The sequence below is a fragment of the Pelophylax lessonae genome (assembly GCF_965119305.1).
Source record: "Pelophylax lessonae genome assembly, chromosome: 3".
NCBI classification, from domain to species: Eukaryota; Metazoa; Chordata; class Amphibia; order Anura; family Ranidae; genus Pelophylax; species Pelophylax lessonae.
In genome coordinates, this window is record NC_138770.1 from 638,255,179 (window position 1) to 638,281,526 (window position 26,348).

A 26,348-nucleotide genomic window follows, 5' to 3' on the forward strand; every position below is an offset into this window, starting at 1 on the left:
GGGTCTATAGTTGCTGGCGGTTGGGTGATCTATTGTTGCTGGAGGGCATCTATTTTTCTGAGGCAGTCTATTGTTGCTGGGGAGGCCTATTGTTGTTGGTGGGGGAACTATTGTTGTTGGTTGGGCTTATGTTGCTAGGGGAGGTCAATTGTTGCTGGAAGGGATCTACTGTTAAGGGAGTGGTCTATTGTTGTTGGCTGCTGGAGTCTATTGATGCTGGGAAATCTGTTGCTGCTACCGGGGTCTATTTTTGTTGGGGTTCATTGTTGCTGGGGGGGGTTTATTGTTGCTGGGGGAATCTATTGTTGCTGGGGGGTCTATTGTTGCTGGGGGAATCTATTGTTGCTGGGGGAATCTATTGTTGCCGGGGGGTCTATTGTTGCTGGGGATCTACTGTACTGCTTTTCTTGTTATTAACAAATTCCATACAAATACTTATCCCCACAAAGAGATACTTGGTTCTGTAGTCTCTAAAAGGGGCAGTACTGGGAGGTAGATAGGGGGTGGAACCAAGGGATGTTGCTCAGAGGTGGGTAGGAGGCTGAGACAAGAAGTGACTCAGAAGGGGGGAGTTCCTGCACCTATTTTCTGAGAAAAAAAAGCCCTGCCCATGTCACATATCCCAGAAGGCTTCAGGGCTATGTAGAACAAGCAGAATGTCATCAGAGGGTCAGTTGCTAGGTCTTGGGCCTGGCAGAGAAAGCTGGCCTGAGCCGACCAGCTGATGAAATCAGCAAAGAGGATGGCAGCTTTTGGCTAATTACAGCAGGACAGTGCTGAATTTGCTGGTCTAAGTATGCTATTTCAGGTCAACCCAGCTGAAAAGGTAAAGGAGATTAAAATTATACTCAAAGTTAACCCTGGGGTAGGGGGTTAAGATTCTCTTTAAGGCCGGCCAAACACGGTTCCAATCTTGGCCGATTTAGCAGTAACCGGCCGAGATTCAAACTGTGAATGGGCAGGCTAAACGCACCAAGTTGATCGGAGAGAAGACAATGGCTAGCAGCTGCTAAAGCCACCAGCAATATTCACTGTTTTTTCCCAGCAGGGATGGCTTCCTCTGCCCCCCGCCCCCTTCCCGCCGGGAGAAGACAATGGCCCACCAGGAGGGATTCCCGCATCAACGCTATCTGTGTTGATGGAGGTTTTGAGAACATTTCTTTCCCGCAACCTGTGGTTGCGGGAAAGAAATTTGCTCCGTGTGTGGGTGGCCTAAAGCCTCGTACACACGCGTCGAAATTCGGCCGGGAATATTCTTCCGATGACCGATCTGCCGATTTTCGGCTTGTTAGTATGATGCTTCCAACAACCGACTCCGACTTTTCGGCCAAAAAAATTCTGGTGTGCAGGCTATAAAAATTTTGTTCTCCGTCAAAACACGTCCGATTTTCGTGCAGTCAGTACAGATTTCGACAGGGAAAAAATCTTATGAGCAAGACTGGGCATGCTCAGAGAAGAAAGAACACAAAGAAAGCAAACCAACACATGACATCACTTCTGAAGTAGAATTTTGTCGTGCGGGAAAATTCGTGTGCAGTCTAGGCACATTCCAACCAACAAAACACCACTCTGGACAAAAGACAGACGACCGGTCGGCGGAAATTCCTTGCGTGTGTACTAGGCTTAAGATGCCCATACACATTGCAGTTTGAAAAGTACAATCTTGTTTAGATCTGCCATTAACTCAATCACTGTAGTGGAAGAGCTCCTACTAGATACAATCTAAACTAATTACTATCTAGGCTCTGACATTACATAGTTTTGGTAAATATAATGGAGATTTTACAGAGATTATAGAATCACATTTTAACATGTTTAGTCAATTTTCACATTGATTACCTGTTTATTCAAAATGGCAGAACCAAGATTTATAAATCATTACAAATCATCGCTTGGTGATGTGAAACATCTTATAGACTGCTCTGGTTTACTGAATTGAATTTGAATAAAATGCTCTTGTTTTCATTCAGGTATAAAACTGATAATTGACCTCATTCCAAACCACACCAGCAATAAACATGAGTGGTTCCGGCTGAGTAGGACTCGAACAAATAAATATACAGACTATTACATCTGGCATAACTGTACGGATGAGAATGGCCGATACGCACCTCCAAATAACTGGGTAAGCCTGTGTGATGTCTAATTATTTAGCATTATAAATACCTTTTGGTTGTGAAAGGCTACGTCTACTCCAGGCTAATATTGTAGATTTATGTGAACCTTGGTGGGCTGAATTCTTTTACACCTTTTTTATCCCTCAGCTACACTACGAGGACAGTGGCAGGTGGGGAGTTTGACTTGGGCAGTATACCTGTTCAATGGTAACGCAGGTGTCCTAAGGCAGAGTTTCTCAACCTTTTTTCAGTCAAGGCACCCTTTAACCACTTAAGCCCCGGAAGATTTTACCCCCTTCCTGACCAGGGGGTTTTTTGCGATTTTTTACTACGTGATTTTAACGGACAATTGGGCAGTCGTGCGATGCTGTACCTAAACTAATTTGGCGTCCTTTTTTTCCCACAAACAGAGCTTTCTTTTGGTGGTATTTGATCACCTGTGCGATTTTTTGATCATGCGCTATAAACCAAAAAAGAGCGTAAATTTTGCAAAAATAACAATATTTTTCACATTTTTTTTATTATATGAAATTCCCCAAAAAAAATTTAAAAATCAAAATTTTTTAACATTTCCGGCCAATTTGTTTTATGCTACATATGTTTGCTAAAAAAAAATCGCAAAAAGCATATTTTGATTGGTTTGCGCAAAAGTTATTGCGTTTGATAACAAAGGGAAAGATTTTTGTCATTTTTGGTGGGTTTTTTTTAACGAGTAATGGCGGCGATCTGCGATTTTTTTTGCGGGACTGCGACATTGCGGCGGACAGATCGGACCCTTGACTGACATTTTTGACACTTTTGGGGTTACCAGTGACATTACTACAGTAATCAGTGCTATATATATGCACTGTTACTGTAAAAAATGACACTGGCAGGGAAGGGGTTAACTGTATTGGAGAGGGAGGGGTTAAGTGTGTCCTAGGGGCGTGTTTCTAACTGTGATGGGACAGGTCTACTATTGTAAAAACAGAGATCAACGGTTCTACATAGTAGAACCGTCTGATCTCCATTTTTACACAGGGGAGAATGACAGGCGGCTTGTTTACATTAGCCGCCTGCCTTTCTCCCTCTCTAACGACAATCGCCGAGTGACCAGCGGACATCGGGTCCGCCGGTCACACGCACTGACTGCTTAGTGAACGAGCAGCGGCGGGCTCACAAGCCGGTGACAGGCTAGTGACGTGTATATATACGTCACTTTGCCTGGCTGGGGCTGACCGCCGCAGTATATTTACCTGTGGCGGTCGGCAAGTGGTTAAAATCATGGACAATCTCAAGGCACCCTCCAAAATTATGGACAGTCTCCAGACACCCTATTCTAAAATGTAAAAAGCTATTCTAATAGTTTTAAATAATGCATCAACATCCACACACGTAGGACACACACAATATTAGAGGTTGATTTATTCTTCCAAATCAAATATACTTTTGCACATTGGTACTGACTAGTATTCCAGTTTTTCCACTCTTCCTTAGTTTTTCTCCATCACTCAGCTAATGTGACCCCAGCACTGAAGGAGGGGGGCAGGGGAAAGTCAAACGAGGACAACCGACATCCTCCTTATCAACTAATAATGTCATTGGTTGTTAGGATGTTGGCAGCTAGAAGGTCGTAATGGTGCGCAATGAAAACCTGAGGCTTTGCGTAACTAAAAGGCAGGCTTGATCTACCTGCTGGCTTTTTTACACTTTTTGGGCAGTTTTTAGGCATTTTGCCAAGGCACCCCTGAAGAAACCTCAAGGCACCCCAAGGTGCCCAGACACCCTGGCTGAAAAAGGGCTGTCCTAAGGAGAGCTCACGGAGGACAGAAACCTACTGTGGAACCCCACAGTCGGGCCTCAACTGGCCATAGAGCACACTGCCTACTTTCCTGGTGGGCCGGGGCCACCAGGCTGCATGTGGGGCCCAAAGCAGCTGCATCAGCTGGGCTCAGTGGGCTGTCCCTGGAGCCCGCGGCCACCCACTCAGCCTCTTTACGGCTGCCCATTCAGTTCACAGCATGGCCAGGGGGGTGGAGACTAGAGGTCAGCTGACTCATGAGGACCGTTAAGTGGGAGGGGCTGGAGGAGACCCTATCTCCTGATTTCAGCATAGGTGTCACTGCTGCCAGACACTACGGAACCAGAGACATAATGAAGCCGGAGACGCAGTATGTAACACTGACCCCCCCAGCACTGCCACCCCCCTCAGCACTGCTACTACTGACCCCCCTCAGCACTGCCACTAACCCCCCCAGCACTGCCACTGTTCCCCCCCCCAGCACTGTCACTGATCCGATCCCCCCAGCACTGTCACTAATCTGATACTCCCCATCACTGCCCCTGAACCGATTTCTCTCCCCAGCACAGGTTTTTTACTTTCATGCATTCTATGCAGGGCTTTTTTTCTCAGAGAATAGGTGCAGGAACTCCCCCTTTCTGAGTCACCCCTTTTCTCTGCCCCCACCCACCTCCGAGCACCATTCCTTGGGTCCAATCCCCCTACCCCCCTCTCAGTACTGCCCTTTTAGAGAATACAGAACTACGTATCATTTAGTTTTGCTAAGTAATTTGTATAGAATTTGGTAATAACAACAAAAGCAGTAAAATAGATCCCCTGCAGCCAGTAACAATAGGGCCCCCTGCCAGGAACAATAGATCTCCCTAACAACAACAGACAACCCGCAACAATATTTCCCCCCCTAGCATCAATAGGCTGTCTGTTAGCCAGCAACAATAGACCTCTCTCTCAAAAGTAGATCTCTCCCAGCAACACCTGATCCTCAATATAAGACATACCCCCAGCAACAGTAGGTCCCCCCACCAGCAATAATAGACCTCCTCAGCAACAATAGACCCCCCCTGCAAAAAAAATCACCTCCAGCTACAATGGATCCCCCAATCAATAGACCCTGCAGCATACCCCAGCATCCCTTGCGACTACAAGCAGTCAGTGCTGGAGGTGCCGGAACTACGTTCCCCCGCATTCCCGCTGAAAAAAAGCCCTGATTCTATGCATGAAAAACCAGTATGCAGCTCCCCCAGCCCCCAATACTTAGTTGAACCCGATCTTGATCCCACATTGTGAAGGAGAACAGCTGCTCTCTCGGCTCCCTGCCTCCTCATTGGCTCAGAGACATCAGCGGGAACCATTAGCTATCCACTAGACACACTAGGCCAAGCCCTGTTCTGTGTGTCTAGCGGACACAAAAGATGCAATTTCTGGGGAAACAGTTCGGGCGGAAAGTGCGTGAGACATCATCAGAAGACGGGTGACACCGCAGCTGGCTTGTTTGTTATCCTGCTCATGTTTTATTTAGCTTTCTCATAAGTGTAAGGCCTCTTTCACACGGTATCCGTGTTGCTCAGCGGGGATCGATCCGCGATCCCCACTGAGCCGGCGGATGACAGCTCCATCTCCGCTTGCAGAGCGGAGAGGGAGGTGTCTCAGCCCCCGCTGCCCTCTATGGGGGATCGGATGAGAGCGGACCGCCTGTTCGCTCTCATCCGATCCGATCCGATTACTGAACGGATGGAAAAATAGGGTTTCCATCCGTCCAGATTTCACGGACAGGATCGGATACGGATGGCAGCGGGTGTCAGCGGAGGTGTCTCCGCTGACATCCGCTGCCCCATAGAGCTGCATGGAGGATCCGATCAGATCCGCCTAAAAAACTGACAGAAAGAGCCCTAATTCATTGTATCTGGTAGGAGGCTGCCTTTTTCAACTTGGGGAGCACGTTTGAAGCGCTGGAGCGCTTTATATAGTGATAAATGGTTCATAAGCACTCAGCACCTTTTCTGGCACACATTTATTCGACTATTTTCACCAATTATGAATATGGACTTTTCATTTTATATTATGCTTGGTTTATATTATTGCATATGTTGAAGATTGCATGTTTATATTGTTTTGGCACTTTTTTGAGTTATCAATTTTTAAAGAGTAGGTTGAGATATACTTAGTATTTAAAGTAACAGCGCACCATTTATAAACACATTTTTTTCTAGTTCAGTATACAGATTATTGTGTTGAAGCAGTTCTTGATACACTACACTATCGCAAAATATAAGTATTTGTGACTGAGTCCTGTTACATGCGTTAAAAAAGCAAACATGCTTTAGAAGTTCAGCTACCCTTTAATAACTGTTTTTTGATGATTATATTGTGATTTGGTATCCATTCTTCTTTTCAGGTTGGCCTGTATGGAAACTCCTCCTGGGAGTACGACGATGAGAGGAAACAATGCTACTTTCATCAATTTCGCAAAGAGCAACCTGATCTAAATATCCGCAATCCAGACGTCCAAAGTGAAATTCTAGTAAGTCGATTGTCTTATGTTTGGGTAATTGTATCACTCTATTATTGTATTAAGTAACATTAACAAATGCTGACCAAACGACCATACCTACCCAGAGTTGTATAAAGTACTCGAAACCCATACTTGAGTAAAAGTACAAGTGCTCAATCAAAAAGTGACTTGAGTAGAAGTGGAAGTGCTCGATCAAAAAGTGACTTGAGTAGAAGTACTAAAGTATTCAACATTTTTTGTACTTAAGTATTGCAAGTAGTTTTTTTTAAACATTTTGCTACTCAAGTACTGAAAGTAAAAGTACCAGTAGTTTTAAAAAAAAAATTGCTACTCAAGTACTGAAAGTAAGAGTACAAGTACTGTGTTATGTAGTTATTAAAGAAAGAAGTCAAAAGTTTATTAAAGTTAAAAAAGAAAGAAGTCAAAAGTACACATGAAATTATACACATTTTTTTGAGCTTCATGAAACCTGCCATCTGCTGTTCTGGCAGTGGTAATTTTTATAATTGTAAAGAGTAACTATGCAGCACAAAAAAAAAATATCGGAGTAGAAGTATTGAAATCATCGAAAAAATGTAGTGAAGTAAAAGTGGAAGTAGGAGAAAAAACTTCTACTCTAGGAAAGTACAGATACCACCTTTTGGTACTTAAGTACAGTAGTGAAGTAGTTCTACTTATACATCTCTGTACCTACCTTAGAAAACTGTAGGCAAAGCACAAAGTTCATGGACAAATAAGACCTTTCTGAGCTGCATCTGCTTTTTTTAGAGGACAACTTGGCACAAAATCTATTTAAAAAAATGTACATTTTTAATTTCTATAAAGGATCACATGTCTCTGTGGGCGTTTCACAAGCCCATCCCCCACACAGTTAGAAAACACTCCCCTAGGCTCACACTTAACCCTTTGATCACCCATAGGTTTACCCCTTCCCCACCAATGTCATTATTACAGTAACAGTGCATATTTTTAGCACTGATTGCTGTAGTAATGTCACTGGTCCCCCCAAAAGTGTCAAAAATGTCAGTTAGGGGTCCGATCTGTCCGCCGCAATGTCGCACTCTCACTTAAAGTCGCAGATCGCTGCCATTACTAGTTAAAAAAATAAAAATAAATAAAAATGACATAAATCTTTCCCCTAGTTTGTAGACGTGATAACTTTTGCGCAAAACCAATCAAAATACGCTTATTGTGATTTTTTTTTTTTACCAAAAATATGTAGCAGAATACAAATTGGTCTAAAATGATGAAACATTTTTATTTTTTATTTATTTATTTTTTTTTTTTTGGGAATGGTATATAGCAGAAAGTGAAAAACATTGTTTTTTTTTCAGAATTGTCGCTCTTTTTTTGTTAATAGCGCAAAAAATAAATATTGCAAAGGTGATCAAATACCACCAAAAGAAAGCTCTGTTTATGGGAAAAAAAGGACATCAATTTTATTAGGGTACAGTGCTGCACGACCGCACAATTTTCCATTAAATTAACGCAGTGCCGAATCAAAAAATGGCCTGGTCAATAGGGGGGCAAATCCTTCCGGGCCAGAACTGGTTAATTTGCAATGTGTTAAATGAGCCCATTTATTTACAATGGGCTGCCAGCACACAGCAATACAACAAGCAATTGGTTTTCACTAAATGCAGTGCACCCCAGTGCATGGTATGTGTATTGTGGGGACTTGCAATACATATCAGGAGGCAACTACTGCACTCTGCTTTTTGGGGTTGGTTCACACCACAATTTCTGCATTTCAAATGCGTTTCTGCAAGCATGCTTTTGATGCATTTCAGCGCATTTTTTTCCTTCATCTCAATTGAGGACATGTGCGTTCCGGGGAGCTTTTGATGCATATTGCTGCATTCTATAAAGGAAAAAAAAATGCAACATGTTCTACTTTTGTTGACTACACTGTAACACACTGCACTGGTGTGAACTAGGGCCATTAACACTGTCCATGTGTAGTGCCCTCCTAGGTAGGTGCTAGGAAAATGCATCTATTTGCTCCTTCTGCTTATCAGGGGAGCCTGATCTGTTAGGTTGCCTGTTGCATGTCTCCAGGTGTGATTCACTGGGTCTGAGGGAGTGTCCCCACTGTATCCAATGAGGGAGTTTGTTGGACAGTGGAGGAAACCCAGCCAGTGACACATCAGGGTTTATGGCAGTCCCAGTGGGAGGGCATTCCTGCAATGCATCCTGGGATTGACCATAAATACTGAGGGGACATGTGACAGGGCGTCTTTGGCGGGAAGCAGAGTCCCAACGAGGAGGTGGACGGCTGTCTCTCCTCCTGCAGTGTGTGAGGAAGGTGGTCTTAGGCTGTCGGCCTAGTGAACCAGGTGTGGAGCAGCTGGCAGAGTCTCTCAGGAAAAACAGTGTCCGTGAGTACCGGGAGATTTGTTTAAGGGTCGGCCCAAGAAGGGGATCACTCCAGTGAAGTCAGGGGATCAAGGAGCTAGCTCACACAGAGAGCGATACAGTAACGGGGGTGCCATTTAGAAAGACAAAGAAAATGGCCTCTGCCCCCACCTATAACTGGCCTTCATAGCAAAGAACACATGGAAGGGCAACGCACATGAGACAAACAAAAATATAATTCCCCAGTTCAATTTGCTAACCAGTTTGCTTACCAACCAAATTAACCTGTCTAACAGTTTGCGTCAAAACAGGGGTTTAGTTAGCACACATTTGCAAACACATGTGTAAGCTGCAGGGCCACTCCACAGCACCCTGTATTACCTGCAGTCCTAACTCTTGTAAATTTATGAGAGTCTTCACAGTGGAAGCACATGCAAGCTAATGGATAGATAGGGGGCATTAGCCTGCATGTGCGTCCACTGTGAAGACTCTCATAAATTTACAAGAGTTAGGACTGCAGGTAATACAGGGTGCTGTGGAGTGGCCCTGCAGCTTACACATGCATTTGCAAATGTGTGCCATTTAGAAAGCCCTGAAGAATAGGAACAAAAGGGGGTGCCAGGAAGGGCCCTGAAGAGTGTTCTGCAGTACAGTACAGCTTATCTAAAGGGGTTCATTAATTATTCATCGTTAGTAACAAGGTGAAGCATCAGCCTTGCCGCAATCAGCAATATGTAGTAGTCCTAGCAAACTGTGCATAGTTTATACAAGTTGGAGTATCCCACTCATTCCCTTCTCCTATCCAAGTTCTCAATAAAACTACAAAAGCCAAAACTCCTAGACTGTTTCCTGACTGAGCCAAAGCACTGTAAAAATGCTGAACTGTCATGTCGTTGCTAAGGGTAGCCAAGTGGAACCCGTAACCAGCAGCTCCCAAGGGAGTAGTGCTACACATGCATTTTTGATGTAGGATATAAATGCACTTGACTGCATCTGGAGTGAACCAGAATGGCACAACAATGCATTCAACAGAGCGTTGTGCATAACAGCAAACAAGTATTTATTTATTACAGGTACTTATTTAGCTCCATCAAATTTACGCAGCACTTTACATATGTATTATATGCCCTCAAGGAGGGTATTATAGTCTCCTTGAGTCACATATACACATAGTAGGGCCAATTTAGACACAAGCCAATTAACCTACCAGCATGTCTTCGGAGTGTAGCAGGAAACCAGAGTACCCAGGGGAAACCCACGCAGGCACAGGGAGATCATTTAAACTCCAGGCAGGTAATGCCGTGGTTGGGATTCAAACCAACAACCCAAGCACTGCTAGGCAGAAGTGCTAACCACTTAGCCATTGTGCTATGAAGGTCTAGCTCTTGCCCCCATTATACTCCATGAAAGTTAAGGTTCAGGTAGAAGAGCAGGTGAAAATCTTTTGTATACTGATTCTAGAGTCACCCGAGGTTCCATCATGGTAAAAGTAGATCTGGTAGGGATATTAGTTATGCCCCGTACACATGTACCGATCGTCGGCCGAACGATCGGCCGTCTTTTGTCCAGGGCTGTCGTGTCTGTTGAAAACTGCAAAAGACTGCACATGAATTTTGTCGGCCAACGGCAGCCGACTGCAGAAGTGATGTCATGTGATGGTTAACTTTCCGTGTGTTTTGTCTTTTCTGAGCATGCCCAGTCTTGCAAATCTGCTGATTGTCGGCCGAATTCTGTACTGACTGGCGAACAATCGGCCGTTCTGGTGTTGGCCTACAAAAATTTTAAAGCATGCACATCAGATTCTTTTCGGCCGAAAGTGCGCTGTCGGCTGTCGGAAGCATCCTACTAACAAGCCTACAATCGGCCGATCGGTCGTCGGCCGAATATTTACGGCCGACAATCGGTACGTGTGTACGGGCCTTTAGTGTGTTGCTGTAAGCTCCACTAGGCCATATACTGGAGATAATTGACAAAGCCAGCGATAGTTTAATGAACACCACTTACAGAATAATTTCTGCTTTCCTGCAACTTGATGACACTTGACCATAATCTTAGAGAAGGTCTATATTGTCTTTTGTCAGATGCTGACATCTTGTTTTACACTTCCTTGCATCCCATCAGAACATGAAGAATTCACTGCAATATTAGCAAGGTTAATAAGTTTACACTTCAATCAGCTTGTTAAATAGTTACGTCAATAACTGAAAACAGCTGAACTTTACACCTGATGGTTTTCTTATTAGGTGATAATTATCTATGTAGCAATGCTGGAAGTTTCTTCGAGGAGCCTTTAAAGCAATAAAGAACATTTCCTGATTTATGATGATTAACTTTTTATGAACGACACAGATTGACTTGGATCGGGTAAATCACGGGTAACTGCACCTCCCTGAAACAAAGTCTTCTGACTTGGAGCATTAAGATGGAGCTTTGAGGCTTTTCATTTTTTTTCTAGTTTTGGAGAGACTGTGATGAGAAGTTAAGGGCCATACACACTATAAGATTTTCTGAAGTCTTTTTCCTTCAGATTTACCTTTTCTATGTAGTGCAAGGGCCTGCCAGATTGCATACAAATTGAAAGTGTTTAGGTTTGACCTCATATTATATGGTTTTGGTAAATTTAAAGGAAAAAGTCTTCAGAAAATCTTATAGTGTGTATGGCCCATTAGAACCTCTGTCAGGTTTGTAATATTGCCTCCAAAAAGGGAGATACGCTCCTATTTTGTCTGATGACCATTAGGACTGGGACAGACAGTAAGACCCCGTTCAGACAGGGGCGACACGACTTGGTGGGGCGACCTGTGCACCGTGACCTCGGCGCGACTTGCACGGACTTCATATCATTGAAGTCAATGCAAGTCACCTCCAGGTCGTCCCGAAGTAGTACAGGACCCTTTTCCTAAGTCGGAGCGACTTGTGTCACTCCTATTAGAACGGGTCCTGTACTATTCAATGGCGAGCGACCCACTGCGACTTGTCAGGCGACCAAGTCACCTGACAAGTCGCGCTAGTGTGAATGGGGTCTAAAGGAAGATCAAAATATTAGTTGTCCTCTATCCTATTAGCTTGGTTCTTTGATTGATTGGGACAACCCAAACTGCTTTGGACGGTCTCTTTACAGTTCATTTTCTCCCATGCTGTTCTGTTATGTGAGGAGTGCTGGCGATCGCCACTTTGAACCAATTTATTTGACACGAGATGTTATACATTGGGATCGCTGTGCATATGTATGGGACACTCTTGAACGTTATTGAGATGTTTGTACAATGTTGCCGTAACCTTTTTATTTGGCTTGTTGGCTGTTCTAATTTCCTACTTTTATATGTTCTTTTGTAAAATCTTTAATAAAAACTATTGAACATTAAAATATGAGTTGTCACCCAAACAGAAACAGTGTGGTAATCTACCAACTAGGACATTTATTTTTGGTGATTCAGATGGCAAAAAAAACCCTGACGGGAGACTCCAGGAGGCATCAAAATGCCTTTGAATATACTTTACTCCAATGGGTATGAAGACAGAAATAAAAACCAAAGGTTGTGGGCCTTCCACCATCCAACCTTAAAAGTGTTACTAAACCCAGGACCCTGCATTCGCTATATCTGGTCTTCAACAGTACACGGAACATGGCAATGCAATTATTTTATTAAATATACACTGCTAAATACCTTTTCTCATCAGCAGTTAGAGCAGTCTTATGACTTCTATCAGTGTCTAGTTAAAGTTTGTAGGAGGAGCTTTTATTCTCCTTTGACTGTCCTATGAGACTGCAGGACCCCTGACGCTCGGTATGGACAGTGCTGATTGGCCCTGTGCTGATCACATGCACCCTCCCAAAATGAAAAACTCTCTAGAAATACACACCAGACTGAGCACGTACAGAATACCTCTTAGGGCTCTGTTCTATCCCCAGACGGATTGGGGACAGTAAAAAGAAGGGGAGGGTGAGAGAAGACAGGATCAAACAGTCTTTATACACAATGCAGAGGATTAACCACTTATGTTCCACAGTGAGTATAACAAGCATGCTTTACTGCATATATAGACTGATTTTACTTTTGTATGTTTAGTAACACTTTAAACTAAAAAAAATAGTTTAGGGTGGTCACATCTACTGTCTAAGTTGAGTTTCCAATTCAAAAAAAGTAGTTCATAGCTGCAGGGAAAAATCTACATGAAACCAAAGGAATTCATCTAATTTGTTAGTGTTATATCAGCCCACTGAAATGCTAACAGCAGACTGTCTGAATCCACTGTTGGTGATGGGAGTCTACAAAGTGTGCTCAGCTGGACTCAAGACACCATAAACTTTGCATGAATAAAATCGAGTTAATTCTATGTTTAGCAATATGATTACTGTGGCAATTGATTAAATCTGTTTTCTTAGGATATTATTAATTTCTGGCTGGAGAAAGGTGTTGATGGGTTTACAATCGATGCTGCCAAGTTTCTTCTTGAAGCTGAGCACCTCCGGGATGAGCCCCAGGTCAATAAATCTCAACAGTCGGTAAGTGCTTGTGTGTTATCCATATGTAATGTAAATGATCCCAAAACGATGGCTAGCTGTTGAGTGCTTGGTGGGGAAAATACAAGAGAAATGCTTATCTCATGTATGTATGTATAGATAGCATAATACGCACTGTAGGCACCTAAATGTCTTCCAGTGGAGGATAGGGAAGATAAACCAGTTGCTTGATTACATTGACGTTTCAGTGAGTCACTGCCAGGCACTCTTTATCAAGAATTGACATATATCACACAAACTTGGGAGTTCAGTAAAACCCCCCAAAAAGAAATATACAGTATACGTATATTCAAAATATGTAGATCCAATCTTTTAAAATCAACCAAATAGCGCTATGTACTAACCCACATTATACAGTGCCTTGCGAAAGTATTCACTCCCCTTGAACTTTGCAACCTTTTACCACATTTCAGGCTTCAAACATATAGATATAACACTGTAATTTTTTGTGAAGAATCAACAACAAGTGGGACACAATTATGAAGTGGAACAAAATTTATTGGCTATTTCAAACTTTTTTAACAAATAAAAAACTGAAAAATTTGGCGTGCAAAACTATTCAGCCCCCTTAATACTTTGTAGCGCCACCTTTTGCTGCGATTACAGCTGTAAGTCGCTTGGGGTATGTCTCTATTAGTTTTGCACATCGAGAGACTTACATGTTTGCCCATTCCTCCTTGCAAAACAGCTCGAGCTCAGTGAGGTTGGATGGAGAGCGTTTGTGAACAGCAGTTTTCAGTTCTTTCCACAGATTCTCGATTGGATTCAGGTCTGGACTTTGACTTGGCCATTCTAACACCTGGATATTTTTATTTGTGAACCATTCCATTGTAGATTTTGCTTTATGCTTTGGATCATTGTCTTGTTGGAAGAAAAATCTCTGTCCCAGTCTCAGGTCTTTTGCAGACTCCATCAGGTTTTCTTCCAGAATGGTCCTGTATTTGGCTCCATCCATCTTCCCATCAATTTTAACCATCTTCCCTGTCCCTGCTGAAGAAAAGCAGGCCCAAACCATGATGCTGCCACCACCATATTTGACAGTGGGGATGGTGTGTTCAGGGTGATGAGCTGTGTTGCTTTTACGCCAAACATAACGTTTTGCATTGTTGCCAAAAAGTTTGATTTTGGTTTCATCTGACCAGAGCACCTTCTTCCACATGTTTGGTGTGTCTCCCAGGTGGCTTGTGGCAAACTTTAACCACTTAAGCCCCGGAAGATTTTACCCCCTTCCTGACCAGGGCCTATTTTGCGATTCGGCACTGCGTGACTTTAACGGACAATTGCGCGGTCGTGCGATGCTGTACCCAAATGAAATTGACATCCTTTTTTTCCCCACAAACAGAGCTTTCTTTTGGTGTTATTTAATCACCTGTGCGATTTTTTGATCATGCGCTATAAACAAAAAAAGAGCGACAATTTTGCAAAAATAACAATATTTTTCAAATTTTTTTTATATGAAATTCCCCAAAAAAATGTAAAAATCAAAATTTTTTAACATTTTTGGCCAATTTGTTTTCTGCTACATATGTTTGGTAAAAAAAATCACAATAAGAGTATTTTGATTGGTTTGCGCAAAAGTTATTGCGTTTACTAACTAAGGGAAAGATTTTTGTCATTTTTTTTTTTTAACGAGTAATGGCGGCGATCTGTGATTTTTTTTTGCGGGACTACGACATTGCGGCAGACAGATCGGACCCTTGACTGACATTTTTGACAGTTTTGGGGGTACCAGTGACATTACTACAGTAATCAGTGCTATACATATGCACTGTTACTGTAAAAATGACACTGGAGGGGAAGGGGTTAACTTTATTGAGGAAGGAGGGGTTAAGTGTGTCTCTAGGGGCGTGCTTCTAACTGCACAGGGATGTGGCTGTGTGTGTAACAGCACAGATCAACGGTCCTACATAGCAGGACCGTTAGATCAGTGCTTTTACACAGGGGAGCATGACAGGCGGCTTTGTTTACATTAGCCGCCTGCCTTTCTCCCTTCACGGCGGAGGATCGCGAGTGACCAGCGGACATCGGATCCGCCACTCACACGCACGGACTTATTAGGGAACAAGCCGGGGCGGGAGCACGCCTCAGGGGGCGCGCGCCCGCCCGCTATTGGCTCCCAGGCTAGTGACGTACCGGTATGTCACTTTGCCTGGCCGGGGCTGACCGCCGCAGTATATGTACTTGCGGCGGTCAGCAACAGGTTAAACAACACTTTTTATGGATATCTTTAAGAAATGGCTTTCTTCTTGCCACTCTTCCATAAAGGCCAGATTTGTGCAGTATACGACTGATTGTTGTGAGAGTCTCCCACCTCAGCTGTAGATCTCTGCAGTTCATCCAGAGTGATCATGGGCCTCTTGGCTGCATCTCTGATCAGTCTTCTCCTTGTATGAGCTGAAAGTTTAGAGGGACGGCCAGGTCTTCGTAGATTTGCAGTGGTCTGATACTCCTTCCATTTCAATACAGTGCTCCTTGGGATGTTTAAAGCTTGGGAAATCTTTTTGTATCCAAATCCGGCTTTAAACTTCTCCACAACAGTATGTCGGACCTGCCTGTTGTGTTCCTTGTTCTTCATGATGCTCTCTGCGCTTTAAACAGACCTCTGAGACTATCACAGTGCAGGTGCATTTATACGGAGACTTGATTGCACACAGGTGGAATCTATTTATCATCATTAGTAATTTAGGTCAACATTGGATCATTCAGAGATCCTCACTGAACTTCTGGAGAGAGTTTGCTGCACTGAAAGTAAAGGGGCTGAATAATTTTGCACGCCCAATTTTTCAGTTTTTTATTTGTTAACAAAGTTTGAAATATCCAATAAATTTTGTTCCACTTCATGATTGTGTCCCACTTGTTGTTGATTCCGCACAAAAAATTACAGTTTTATATTTTTATGTTTGAAGCCTGAAATGTGGCAAAAGGTCACAAAGTTCAAGGGGGTCGAATACTTTCGCAAGGCACTGTAAATAATAATAAATGATAATAAGACTTCAAAACTAAACTCTCACTCTTTTCAAATTCACAAAGTGATAACATGCTTAGTGCAAACAACAATTGTTCAAAAACTTTCAATAAATTTCACTTGGGCAATGGGATGGTAAAACCGGGGGCTAAGCCATAGTTTTACTATTACCCTGATGCCCACCTAAATTCTAAACTATAACAAGAGTGGTCCGTTTTGCAAGGCTTGGCTTGCAGTTGCAGCACATTAGCTCATTATAAACTGCCATTCCCCCCCCCCCCCCAAAAAAAAAAAAAGGCATTTAGGAGGCGACAAGAGCGCCTCCTGAAATCTTGACAGCTGCTGCTTAGTTGCACTCCACTGCAGATTGCTTTTCAAAGCATTAGCTAGTATGAACCCAGACTACGTTATGCATTAAGTAGCGAAAGGAAGTAATGTTAAACTTAAACACCAGGCAAACAGCTATATACAAAGGTAAAATTGTTTTTTCCTACCAAAGGATTTGTACACTGTGTAGGCAGCCCTGAGACTTAATTTCCACCTAACTGCATAGGCAGAAGAATGTTCTCTTTCTTAATTCAGCTATATAGCCTCTTCTTTAGCTTCTTTAGTCAACTTCCTTTAGCTGGATAATGATGATTATGCAAATTCATTGTTTTGTCACAACTAAGCTGCAAAGTGAATTAAAATTGTTGATACCATTACTAAGTGGCCAGCATTCGTCTTGTGGTTGGATACAAAATTATTTACATACAGTATCTCAAAAAAGTAAGTACACCCTCACATTTTTCTAAATATGTTATTAAATCTTTTTATGTGACAACACTGAAGAAATTAAACTTTGCTACAATGTAAAGTAGTGAGTGTACAGCTTGTATAACAGTGTACATTTGCTGTCCCCTCAAAATAACTCAACACACAGTCAATAATAAGTAAACCGCTGGCAACCAAAGTGAATACACCCCTAAACCAAAATGTCCAAATTTGGCCCAAAGTGTCAATATTTTGTGTGGCCACCACTATTTTCCAGCACTGCCTTAACCTTCTTGGGCATGGAGTTCACCAGAGCTTCACAGGTTGCCACTTGAGTCCTCTTCCACTCCTATATGACGACATCACGAAGTTGGTGGATGTTAAAGACCTTCCGTTTGAGGATGCCCCACAGATGCTCAATAGGGTTTAGTTCTGGAGACATGCTTGGCCAGTCCATCACCTTTACCCTCAGCTTCTTTAGCAAGGCAGTGGTTGTCTTGGAGGTGTGTTTAGGGTCATTATCATTTTGGAATACTGCCCTGGGACCCAGTCTCCAAATGGAGGGGATCGTGCCCTGCTTCAGTATGTCACAATACATGTTGGTATTCATGGTTCCCTCAATGAACTGTAGCTCCCCCAGACCATGACACTCCCACCACCATGCTTGACTGTAGGCAAGACACATTTTTCATTGTACTCCTCACCTGGTTGCCACCACACATGCTTGACACCATGTAAACGAAAGAAGTGTATCTTGTCTCGTTAGACCACAGGACATGGTTCCAGTAATCCATGTCCTTAGTCTGCTTGTCTTCAGCAAACTGTTTGCAGGCTTTCCTGTGCATCATCTTTTGAAGAGTCTTCTTTCTGGGACGTCAGCCATGCAGACCAATTTGATTCAGTGTGCGGGGTATGGTCTGAGCACTGACAGACTGACCCCTCACCCGTTCAACCTCTGCAGCAATGCTGGCCGCACTCATAGGTCTATTTCCCAAAGACAACCTCTGGATATGACGCTGAGCATGTGCACTCAATTTCTTTGGTCGACCATGGCGAGGCCTGTTCTGAGTGGAACCTGTCCTGTTAAAGCGATGTATGGTCTTGGCCCCCGTGCTGCAGCTCAGTTTCAGGGTCTTGGCAATCTTTTTTTAGCCTAGGCCATCTTTATGTAGAGCAACAAATCTTTTTTTTTAGATCCTCAGAGAGTTCTTTGCCATGAGGTGCCATGTTGAACTTCCAGTGACCAGTATGAGAGAGTGAGAGTGATAACACCAAATTTAACACACCTGCTCCCCATTCACACCTGAGACCTTGTAACACGAATGAGTCACATGACACCAGGGAGGGAAAATGGATAATTGGGCACAATTTGGACATGTTCAATTAGGGGTGTATTCACTTTTGTTGCCAACGGTTTAGACATTAATGGCAGTGTGTTGAGATATTTTGAGGGGATAACAAATTTACACCGTTGTACACTCACTACTTTACATTGTAGCAAAGTGGCATTTCTTCAGTGTTGTTACATGAAAAGATATAATAAAATATTTACAAAAATGTGAGGGGTGTACTCACTTTTGTGAGATACTGTAGTTACATAGTTAAGGCTGAATAAAGACAATTGTCCATCCGGTTCAACCTGTGTGGGTGTGTGTTTGTGTAGATAATTATTTCCCATATCCCTGTATATTGTGTTCACTAAGATGCAGGTCCAAGTGTCTTTTAAAACTATTAATACTTTCTGTTGACACCACCGATTGTGAAAGAGAGTTCCATATCCTTACTGCCCTGACAGTGAAAAACCCCCTGCGCAGCTTAAGGTTAAACCGCTTCTCTTCCAATCGCATTGTGTGGCCACATGTCCTCTTACACTCCCTTAGACTGAATAGTTTCCTACCTACACTGGGATCACCATTGAGATATTTGTATATCGCTATCATTTCTCCTCTCAGGCGCTTGTAGATGTTCCTCCTATTTGAAGTCCTCCAGCCCCCATAGTCATTTTGTTGCCCTTCTCTGAACTCTCTCCAGTTGCAGCACATCCTTTCTTAGGATTGGTGACCAGAACTGGACGGAACACTCTAGAGGTTATTTGATGCTCAATAATCCATAACTCCAGAGTTTAACACAAATCTTGTGTTTTCGATGACTTGATTCAGAGGATTGCAATTCGCTGTAAACCTACCAGAACATCTGAAGTAGTTTGAGCTAAGATAAAGCAAGAGGATTTTTTTTTTTACTTTGGTGCACACGCAAATTTCTCTAGATCGGTCGGCAGGGGGGGGGGGGGGGGGGTCAGGGGGTGTCAGCAACCAGAAGATCGTGGCCAGGTGGTAGATCGTGGTCTGAGCTTGCTGACTCACCATCTCAGAGCATCAAACAGGGCAATGCAGAGGGACTACTTTTAAATTTGGAGCTGTAGTAGGGAGAAAGAGTCATACAAGCCGATGCCTCCTCTGTAATGCTGGCTCTTGGCCCATGTGGAGTGATACCAACTGCACTCCACCTCTTATCCTGGCTAACGGTCTCCAGAGTGGTGCCAGTAGCAGGAAAGAAGAGATCTTTAGGTCAGTGTGAAGCAATACACTGGGCATAATAGTATTGGGCTGCTTTCACACTGATGTGCTGTGGTTTACCCACACCGCGGGTGCAGTGCAGCGTATCTGCAGCTTTCCTGCGAGTTTGCTCCACTTAGCCATAGACTTCTATTATATCCTGCGGGTTTGGTGCACTTTCTGAAAGCGCACTAATATTTCTGAATTTGGGAGTTTTGGTGCCCTTTCAGTAAGTGCACAACACCTGTAAGATATAATAGAAGTCTATAGCAAATCGCAGCAAACCCAGGAAAGTCGCAGATGCACTCCTCTGCACCCTTGGTACAGGTAAACCGCAGCACATCAATGTGAAAGCAGCCTTATAGGGGACTCAGAATAATAAGAGTTTATTTCCATTTGCGGTTTAGGGGGTGATAAAGCCCATAGTTAAGACAGCGGCCAAGGGTGTACACATTTCGCAGCTGCACTAGGAGTTACAGTGCATCCTGGAAAGTATTCACTTTTTCCACATTTTTTTATGTTACAGCTTATTCCAAAATTGATTCATTTCATTAATTTCCTTAAAATTGTACAAACAATACCCCAGTTTTCTGTACCCTTCCCCAGATCTGTGTCTCGACACAATCCTGTCTCGGAGGTCTACAGACAATTCCTTGGACTTCTTGGCTTGTGCTGTGAATGTGAAAAGTGAAGCACTGTGAATACTTTCCGGATGCACTGTATAGTCCCTGTCATGGTTGGTGGGTGTAGCACCTGCGAAGCATGACCCATTCAAGTGAAGGAGGCCGCTCTGCAAGGGCCCTGCAACCTTGAGCAGTACAGCAAACAAAGGGTTAAAGCAGGCAGCGTTGTGTTGCTTTGTCACCGTCTGCTTTAACCCCTTGGACCCCGCAGAAGCATGAAGTTACGGGGTGCTTGTAGAGTGGCCCCATTTACTTGAAGGAGTTTCTACTGGCAGGCGATAGCACCCACCAAAAGCTACAGGGGGCTTAATTCCTGCTGCAGCACGTGAACACCTTTGCTAAAAGAGGTAGGTATTAGTGATGATAAAACCATGACAAAACTGAGATTTAGCCACAGGGTTTTACCCCCCCTCCCCAACTTTACGTGTAAACAAGCATTAATGGGTGTCGCTGCTGCATGTAACTAAGGGCTCATTTACAAGTGCAGCAGGCACTGCTGCTCCCCTTAAAAACAATCCAAGAGTGTTTGACAGGTGACGAGGAGGTGATATAATGCCTCCTCACCACCTGATTTAAACCCATGATTGCCATGGAATGCATGTGTATTGCGACATGGTAGGATAGTAATTAGTGGTTTAAATCAGGTGTGAGGAGGATACACTGCGAAACTGTCTTCTGTGATCCTTGACTTCTCCAATGTTGTTCAGGTAGATCTCCTCCTCTTTAAGGTTGCCTACTCCTGCTCTAGATCCTGTGAACAACGTACTGATTTTACTTTCTGCCTGCCACCATTATTTAAATCTCTGTTTTGGTATTTAGATTTATGACATTTGCAGATTTACTTTCCCAATATTGTCTTTTCAGGATTCAGTTACATCTTATCCGGAGCTCTATCATGATTACACCACAACACAGGTTGGGATGCACGACATCTACCGTGACCTCCGCCAGGCCATGAATAAGTACAGCCGAGAGCCTGGCCGCTACAGGTAGGGTTGACTGACTTTGGAGTTGTCTCAGAATCACTTATAACAACTTGTCAGTTATCTGTATTTGTTATCCGGGGCATTCCAATTGGGTTCTTGGAGGACCTTTCTAGGTCCAAAAGCCCTGCGCAGTTTTCAGCCAGTTTCTTATTATCCCTGCAACTATAACATGTTACTGTTTGACCCTGCATTGTATGTGAGGACTTGGGGCCCATCCACGTTCTCAAGAGTGATGGATATACAAAAAGAAAAAACAGAGCGCCTCTAAGTTCAGCAGTTTATTGTAAAAGAAATCACAGAAGACAATTAACAACTCACTAGATCTAGATGTAAACAGGCTTGTAGGTGCCAGTGATGTGCCGAAGATGGTATCAGTCACAGCGGTCCCATGAGGTGAGACTCCAAATCCCGATAGGCGCGCGGACACCACGCTGGGGATCCTCCGTCTTCCGGGTTCCAGGTAAGGATAATCACCGTAGGACCTCGCTGGAACGCAGCACACGCTGCGTGACGTCACTGGGGCCAGTGGATGACACAACGCGTTTCAGAGCTCACGCACGGCTCTTAGTGGGCATGCGCGCTCTTTTTTGAAGTGTGGGATCCCACACTTGAAAAAAGAGCGCGCATGCCCACTAAGAGCCATGCGCGAGCTCTGAAACGCGTTGTGTCATCCACCGGCCCCAGTGACGTCACGCAGCTGTGCTGCGTTCCAGCGAGGTCCTACGGTGATTATCCTTACCAGGAACCCGGAAGACGGAGGATCCCCAGCGCGGTGTCCGCCCGCCTATCGTGATCGGGATTTGGAGTCTCACCTCATGGGACCGCTGTGACTGATACCATCTTTGGCACATCACTGGCACCTACAAGCCTGTTTACATCTACATCTAGTGAGTTGTTAATTGTCTTCTGTGATTTCTTTTACAGTAAACTGCTGCACTTAAAAGCGCTCTGTTTTTTCTTTTTGTATATGTATCCACAGCATCGGCTTCATCTGTGTTTCGGAGCTAGCCCTTTAGCAGCAACTTCCACTTATTGACATTTATTATTTCCCCTATTGGACTTGGATTTTTATTGGACTTTTTTAAAATCATATATGTTGACATTCAGCCCGACTTCTTATATTATCAGACATAGTCCATTTTCATTGTTCCAATTTTTTATCCTTTTCCTACATGCATATTTAGTATTGCCACTATCCCACTGAACCTAAACCAGAGTGCTTGTTCTCCTTTCTTGTTGTCAAGAGTGATGGAGAGTAGGGAAAAGTGCTGGGGGAACCCATAGACAAAACAAGCATTGAACCCATGCAGTGTGTGGTGGGTGCATGGATACATTTTACACCAGGTCAACATTTACCGCCGAAAACCCACCGCCCCCAGAGGCTCAAACACAGAAGGAAAACAGTCCCCTGTTTTTTTTTTTTTTGTTATAATGGGTTATTTTTCTGATAGTTTGTTCATGTGATCCCACCTACAGGTTTATGGGAACAGAATCCAATGATGAGAACATGGTGGCAAAAACAATGATGTATTATGGAAATTCCTTAACCCAGGAAGCTGACTTTCCTCTCAATTTCTATCTGCATGACCTGCATGGCCAAGATGTCTCTGGGAAGTCAATAAGTAATATAGTGGATCTGTGGATGAGGTCTATGCCTAAAGGAAAGTGGCCACACTGGATGGTAAGGCAATAAAAAAACCTATAAAATATCATAAATTTCCACTAAATGTTTTATTACCAGCAATCTCAATAGTTATTATTATTGTCAAGCAGGCAGTAAATAGTAATATAGATAAGATGGTTATAACATACCTATATACCATAATTATCTTTAGGATAATGCAGCAAGGCACGTATGATTCAAAAGACCATTCCTTTATCTACAGTGGAAAATTCTCCAACATTGTGGAGTCATTTAAAAAAGTTTCTAAATGATAAAAGACAGCTTGGACTAAGCTGTGCTTGAATAGGGAAGGATAAGTAACTACGTGCTCTCTTTTTTGAATCAAGTCATTTTTATTAACCACTTACCTACTGGGCACTTAAACCCCCCTCCTGCCCAGGCCAATTTTCAGCTTTCAGCACTTTGAATGACAATTGCGCAGTCATGCAACACTGTACCCAAATTAAATTTTTTATCTTTTTTTTCAAACGACTATAGCTTTCTTTTGGTGGTATTTAATCACTACTGGGGTTTTTATTTTTTGCCAAACAAGCAAAAAAAGACTGAAAACTTTTGCGAAAAAAGACTGAAAATTTTGAAAAAAAAAAAAAAAACAAACAAACAGTTTTTATAGTTTGTTATAACATTTTGCAAACAGGTAATTTTTCTCCTTCATTGATGTGCGCTGATGAGGCAGCACTGATGGGCCCTGATAGGCACTGATAGACGGCACTGTTAGGCAGCATTTTTGAGCACTGATAAGGCGGCACTGATGGGCACTAATAAGGCGGCACTGATGGGTGGCACTGATAGGTGACACTGATGGTGGCACTGAAGGGCACTGGTAGATGGCGCTGAAGGGCATAGGCAGCACTGATGGGCACTTATAGGTGGCACTGATGGGTGGCACTGATAGGTGACACTTATGATGGGGCACTGATTGGCACTGATAGGTGGCACTGGTGAGCACTGATAGGTGGCACTGGTAGGTGGCACTAGTGGGCACTGGCAGAAGGCACTGGTGGGCACTGGTGTGTGACACTGGTGGGCACTGGTGGGCACAATTTGCCCACTCCTCTTCGGGGCCGATGTCCCTCTGACAGCAGCCAGCGATCGTTTTCTTTTTCTCCTCTGACAGTGTGAGGAGAAAAAAAACAGCTGATCGCCGGCTGCTGTTTACTTCACAGGATCAGCTGTCCTTGGCTGACAGCTGATCCTGTGGTAAGGGGGCGGGACCGCCCCCTTACTCCGATCTGTGATTAGGTAAGCGAATCACAAAAAAATAAAAAAGGTTTCCAATAACAAAACAATAAAATAAAATAAACATGAAAACAGTACCAAATTCGTCATAGCATTTCACAGACTAAAGGAAAGCATTAATGGCCAATTCCCATGTTTACCATAAAGCATTTGTGTATATGTACTGACTCATAGGCGGTGTTAATTTCGTTGACTAAATTAACACTATTTTAGTCAACTAAAATACGACTAAAACAAAAACAATTCAGTTTACTAAAATACGACTAAAATGGCATTTTAGTCCTAAGACTAAAATATGACTAAAACTAAAATGACATTTTGGTCAAAAGACTATAACTAAAACTAAATTGAAAATTGACATCAAAATTAACACTACTCTGCTGGCCAGTTCTAAATCAGCAACACAATTCCATCCAAAGCCTGTATTAAAAGCACATTAAAGTTTAAACATGTATTGCACCACTGCATAAGTAGGGGGCATCTACTAAGCTGTTGAAAGAGAAAAAATTAAGAAAAAGGCTTTTCTTAAATTTTTTCCTAATATGTAATGTTGGTAATATATTAAGATAATATGTGCAATGACATTACAGCCAATAGAGTTTACATTTTTTTGGGGGGTTTTGTATTTTAAAGTTGCACTTCTGTTTGTCAAAAAGCAATATTTCTGTTTCTTTATGAAACTTGGTTTTATTTATAAAGACATTATATATCACAATGGATAAATCTGTGTCTGTAGTGCGTGTTCAAACCTTAATACCATAAATAATAACAAATTATTAGATTTTTACTCCAGGAGTATATAGTTGAGATTTAAGTCAACTAAAATATGACTTAAACTAAAACAATTCAGAGGACTAAAATATGATTAAAACTAAAATATAATTTTAGTCAAAAGACTAAAATACAACTAAAATAAAATAGCATTTTATTCAAAAGACTATGACTAAAACGAAATCGAAATTTGCTGCCAAAATTAACACTGCTCATAGGTCATGATGTACCCTTAAACTACGTGCTCTCTACTTCAACCAGCAAGGTTCATTGGTTAGACAACTAACAGTGTGCAATCCACTAATGCCTAATCGGCTTACAGTGCTGCCCCTTTCAGTCTGATTGCTGATGTGCTGGAGGTAGACATGTGCCGTTTGTTTTGTTCCGAATTGAAATTCAGACAACTTTTTCATTATTCGGAAATTTGAATGTATCCGAATTTCACAATTATAATAGTAATGAATTTAAACGAATCCGAAATAATGATTTAAAATTTTCGAAAAAATTTGCATTCGAATAGTTTTTGAATCGAATTTGAATTGTTTTTGAATCAAGTTTCTGAAGAGAATAAAATAAAAAAGAATATAAAAGAATAGAATAGAAAATAATATAATAGGATAGAACAGAATAGAATATAATAGGATAGAAAATAACAGAATAGAAAATAAAAGGATAGATAAAAATAGAATAGAAAAATAAGGGATAGAATAGAAAATAAAAGACCATGATTCTCTCTCCACGGGGGAGCGATCGCAGGTGCCCAGCGGCAATCGTGGCCACCGGCCCCGTGGATCTGTTCCCCCGCTGCCTAATGGGGGCGCTCCTGCAAACCGACGTACCTATACGCCGGTTTGCACAGCCGAGCCAGCCTGCCGCAGTAAATCTAGGCAAGTGGTTAAAGTGATTGTAAAACAAGCCATTCAGTTTAAAATAGAAATGAAAGGGAAAATTGATTCCTTATAGAGAAGATTATTGAGTTAGAAAAATGCAAGTAGTAAGTATATTTAAATATATTGTACTTTACCATAAGTGACAGTTTAGTTTTCATAAAGGTGGTGTGGAAGGTGCCGGTGTGGAAGGTGCCGGTGTGATCAGGTCTGATTCCATGTTCTCAATAAATCTCACAGGTTGGAAGCTCCAGGAATTCGCGCATTGCATCTCGGGTGGGGAAAGACTACATAAATGTGCTTAACATGCTGCTACTGACTCTACCTGGCACTCCAACAACTTACTATGGAGAAGAACTGGGAATGGTTGATAACCCCTCACTCAATGAAAACTCCTATCGGTCTGCTGAATTTGATCCTGTAAGTAATTATCTACTAACCACATGATAACCATAAGTCAGAGAGGGGCCGTATTCGCTCCTGGGTATCTTGGGGCTAAACCATATTTCTTACTTCCCCTGTGGGTTCTGATGCCC

At 42.7% G+C, this 26,348-nt stretch overlaps 1 protein-coding gene across 1 annotated transcript in view; it reads left to right on the forward strand.

Annotated features, from left to right (window-relative positions):
- Nucleotides 1-26,348, forward strand: part of SLC3A1 (solute carrier family 3 member 1) — a 48,561-nt gene that overhangs the window by 12,140 nt on the left and 10,073 nt on the right. The window contains exons 3-8 of the mRNA XM_082252361.1: nt 1,971-2,125; nt 6,293-6,418; nt 13,152-13,271; nt 21,110-21,234; nt 22,708-22,912; nt 26,053-26,232. Coding sequence (XP_082108487.1) covers nt 1,971-2,125; nt 6,293-6,418; nt 13,152-13,271; nt 21,110-21,234; nt 22,708-22,912; nt 26,053-26,232 — 911 coding nt within the window. The remainder of the gene's footprint in view (nt 1-1,970; nt 2,126-6,292; nt 6,419-13,151; nt 13,272-21,109; nt 21,235-22,707; nt 22,913-26,052; nt 26,233-26,348) is intronic.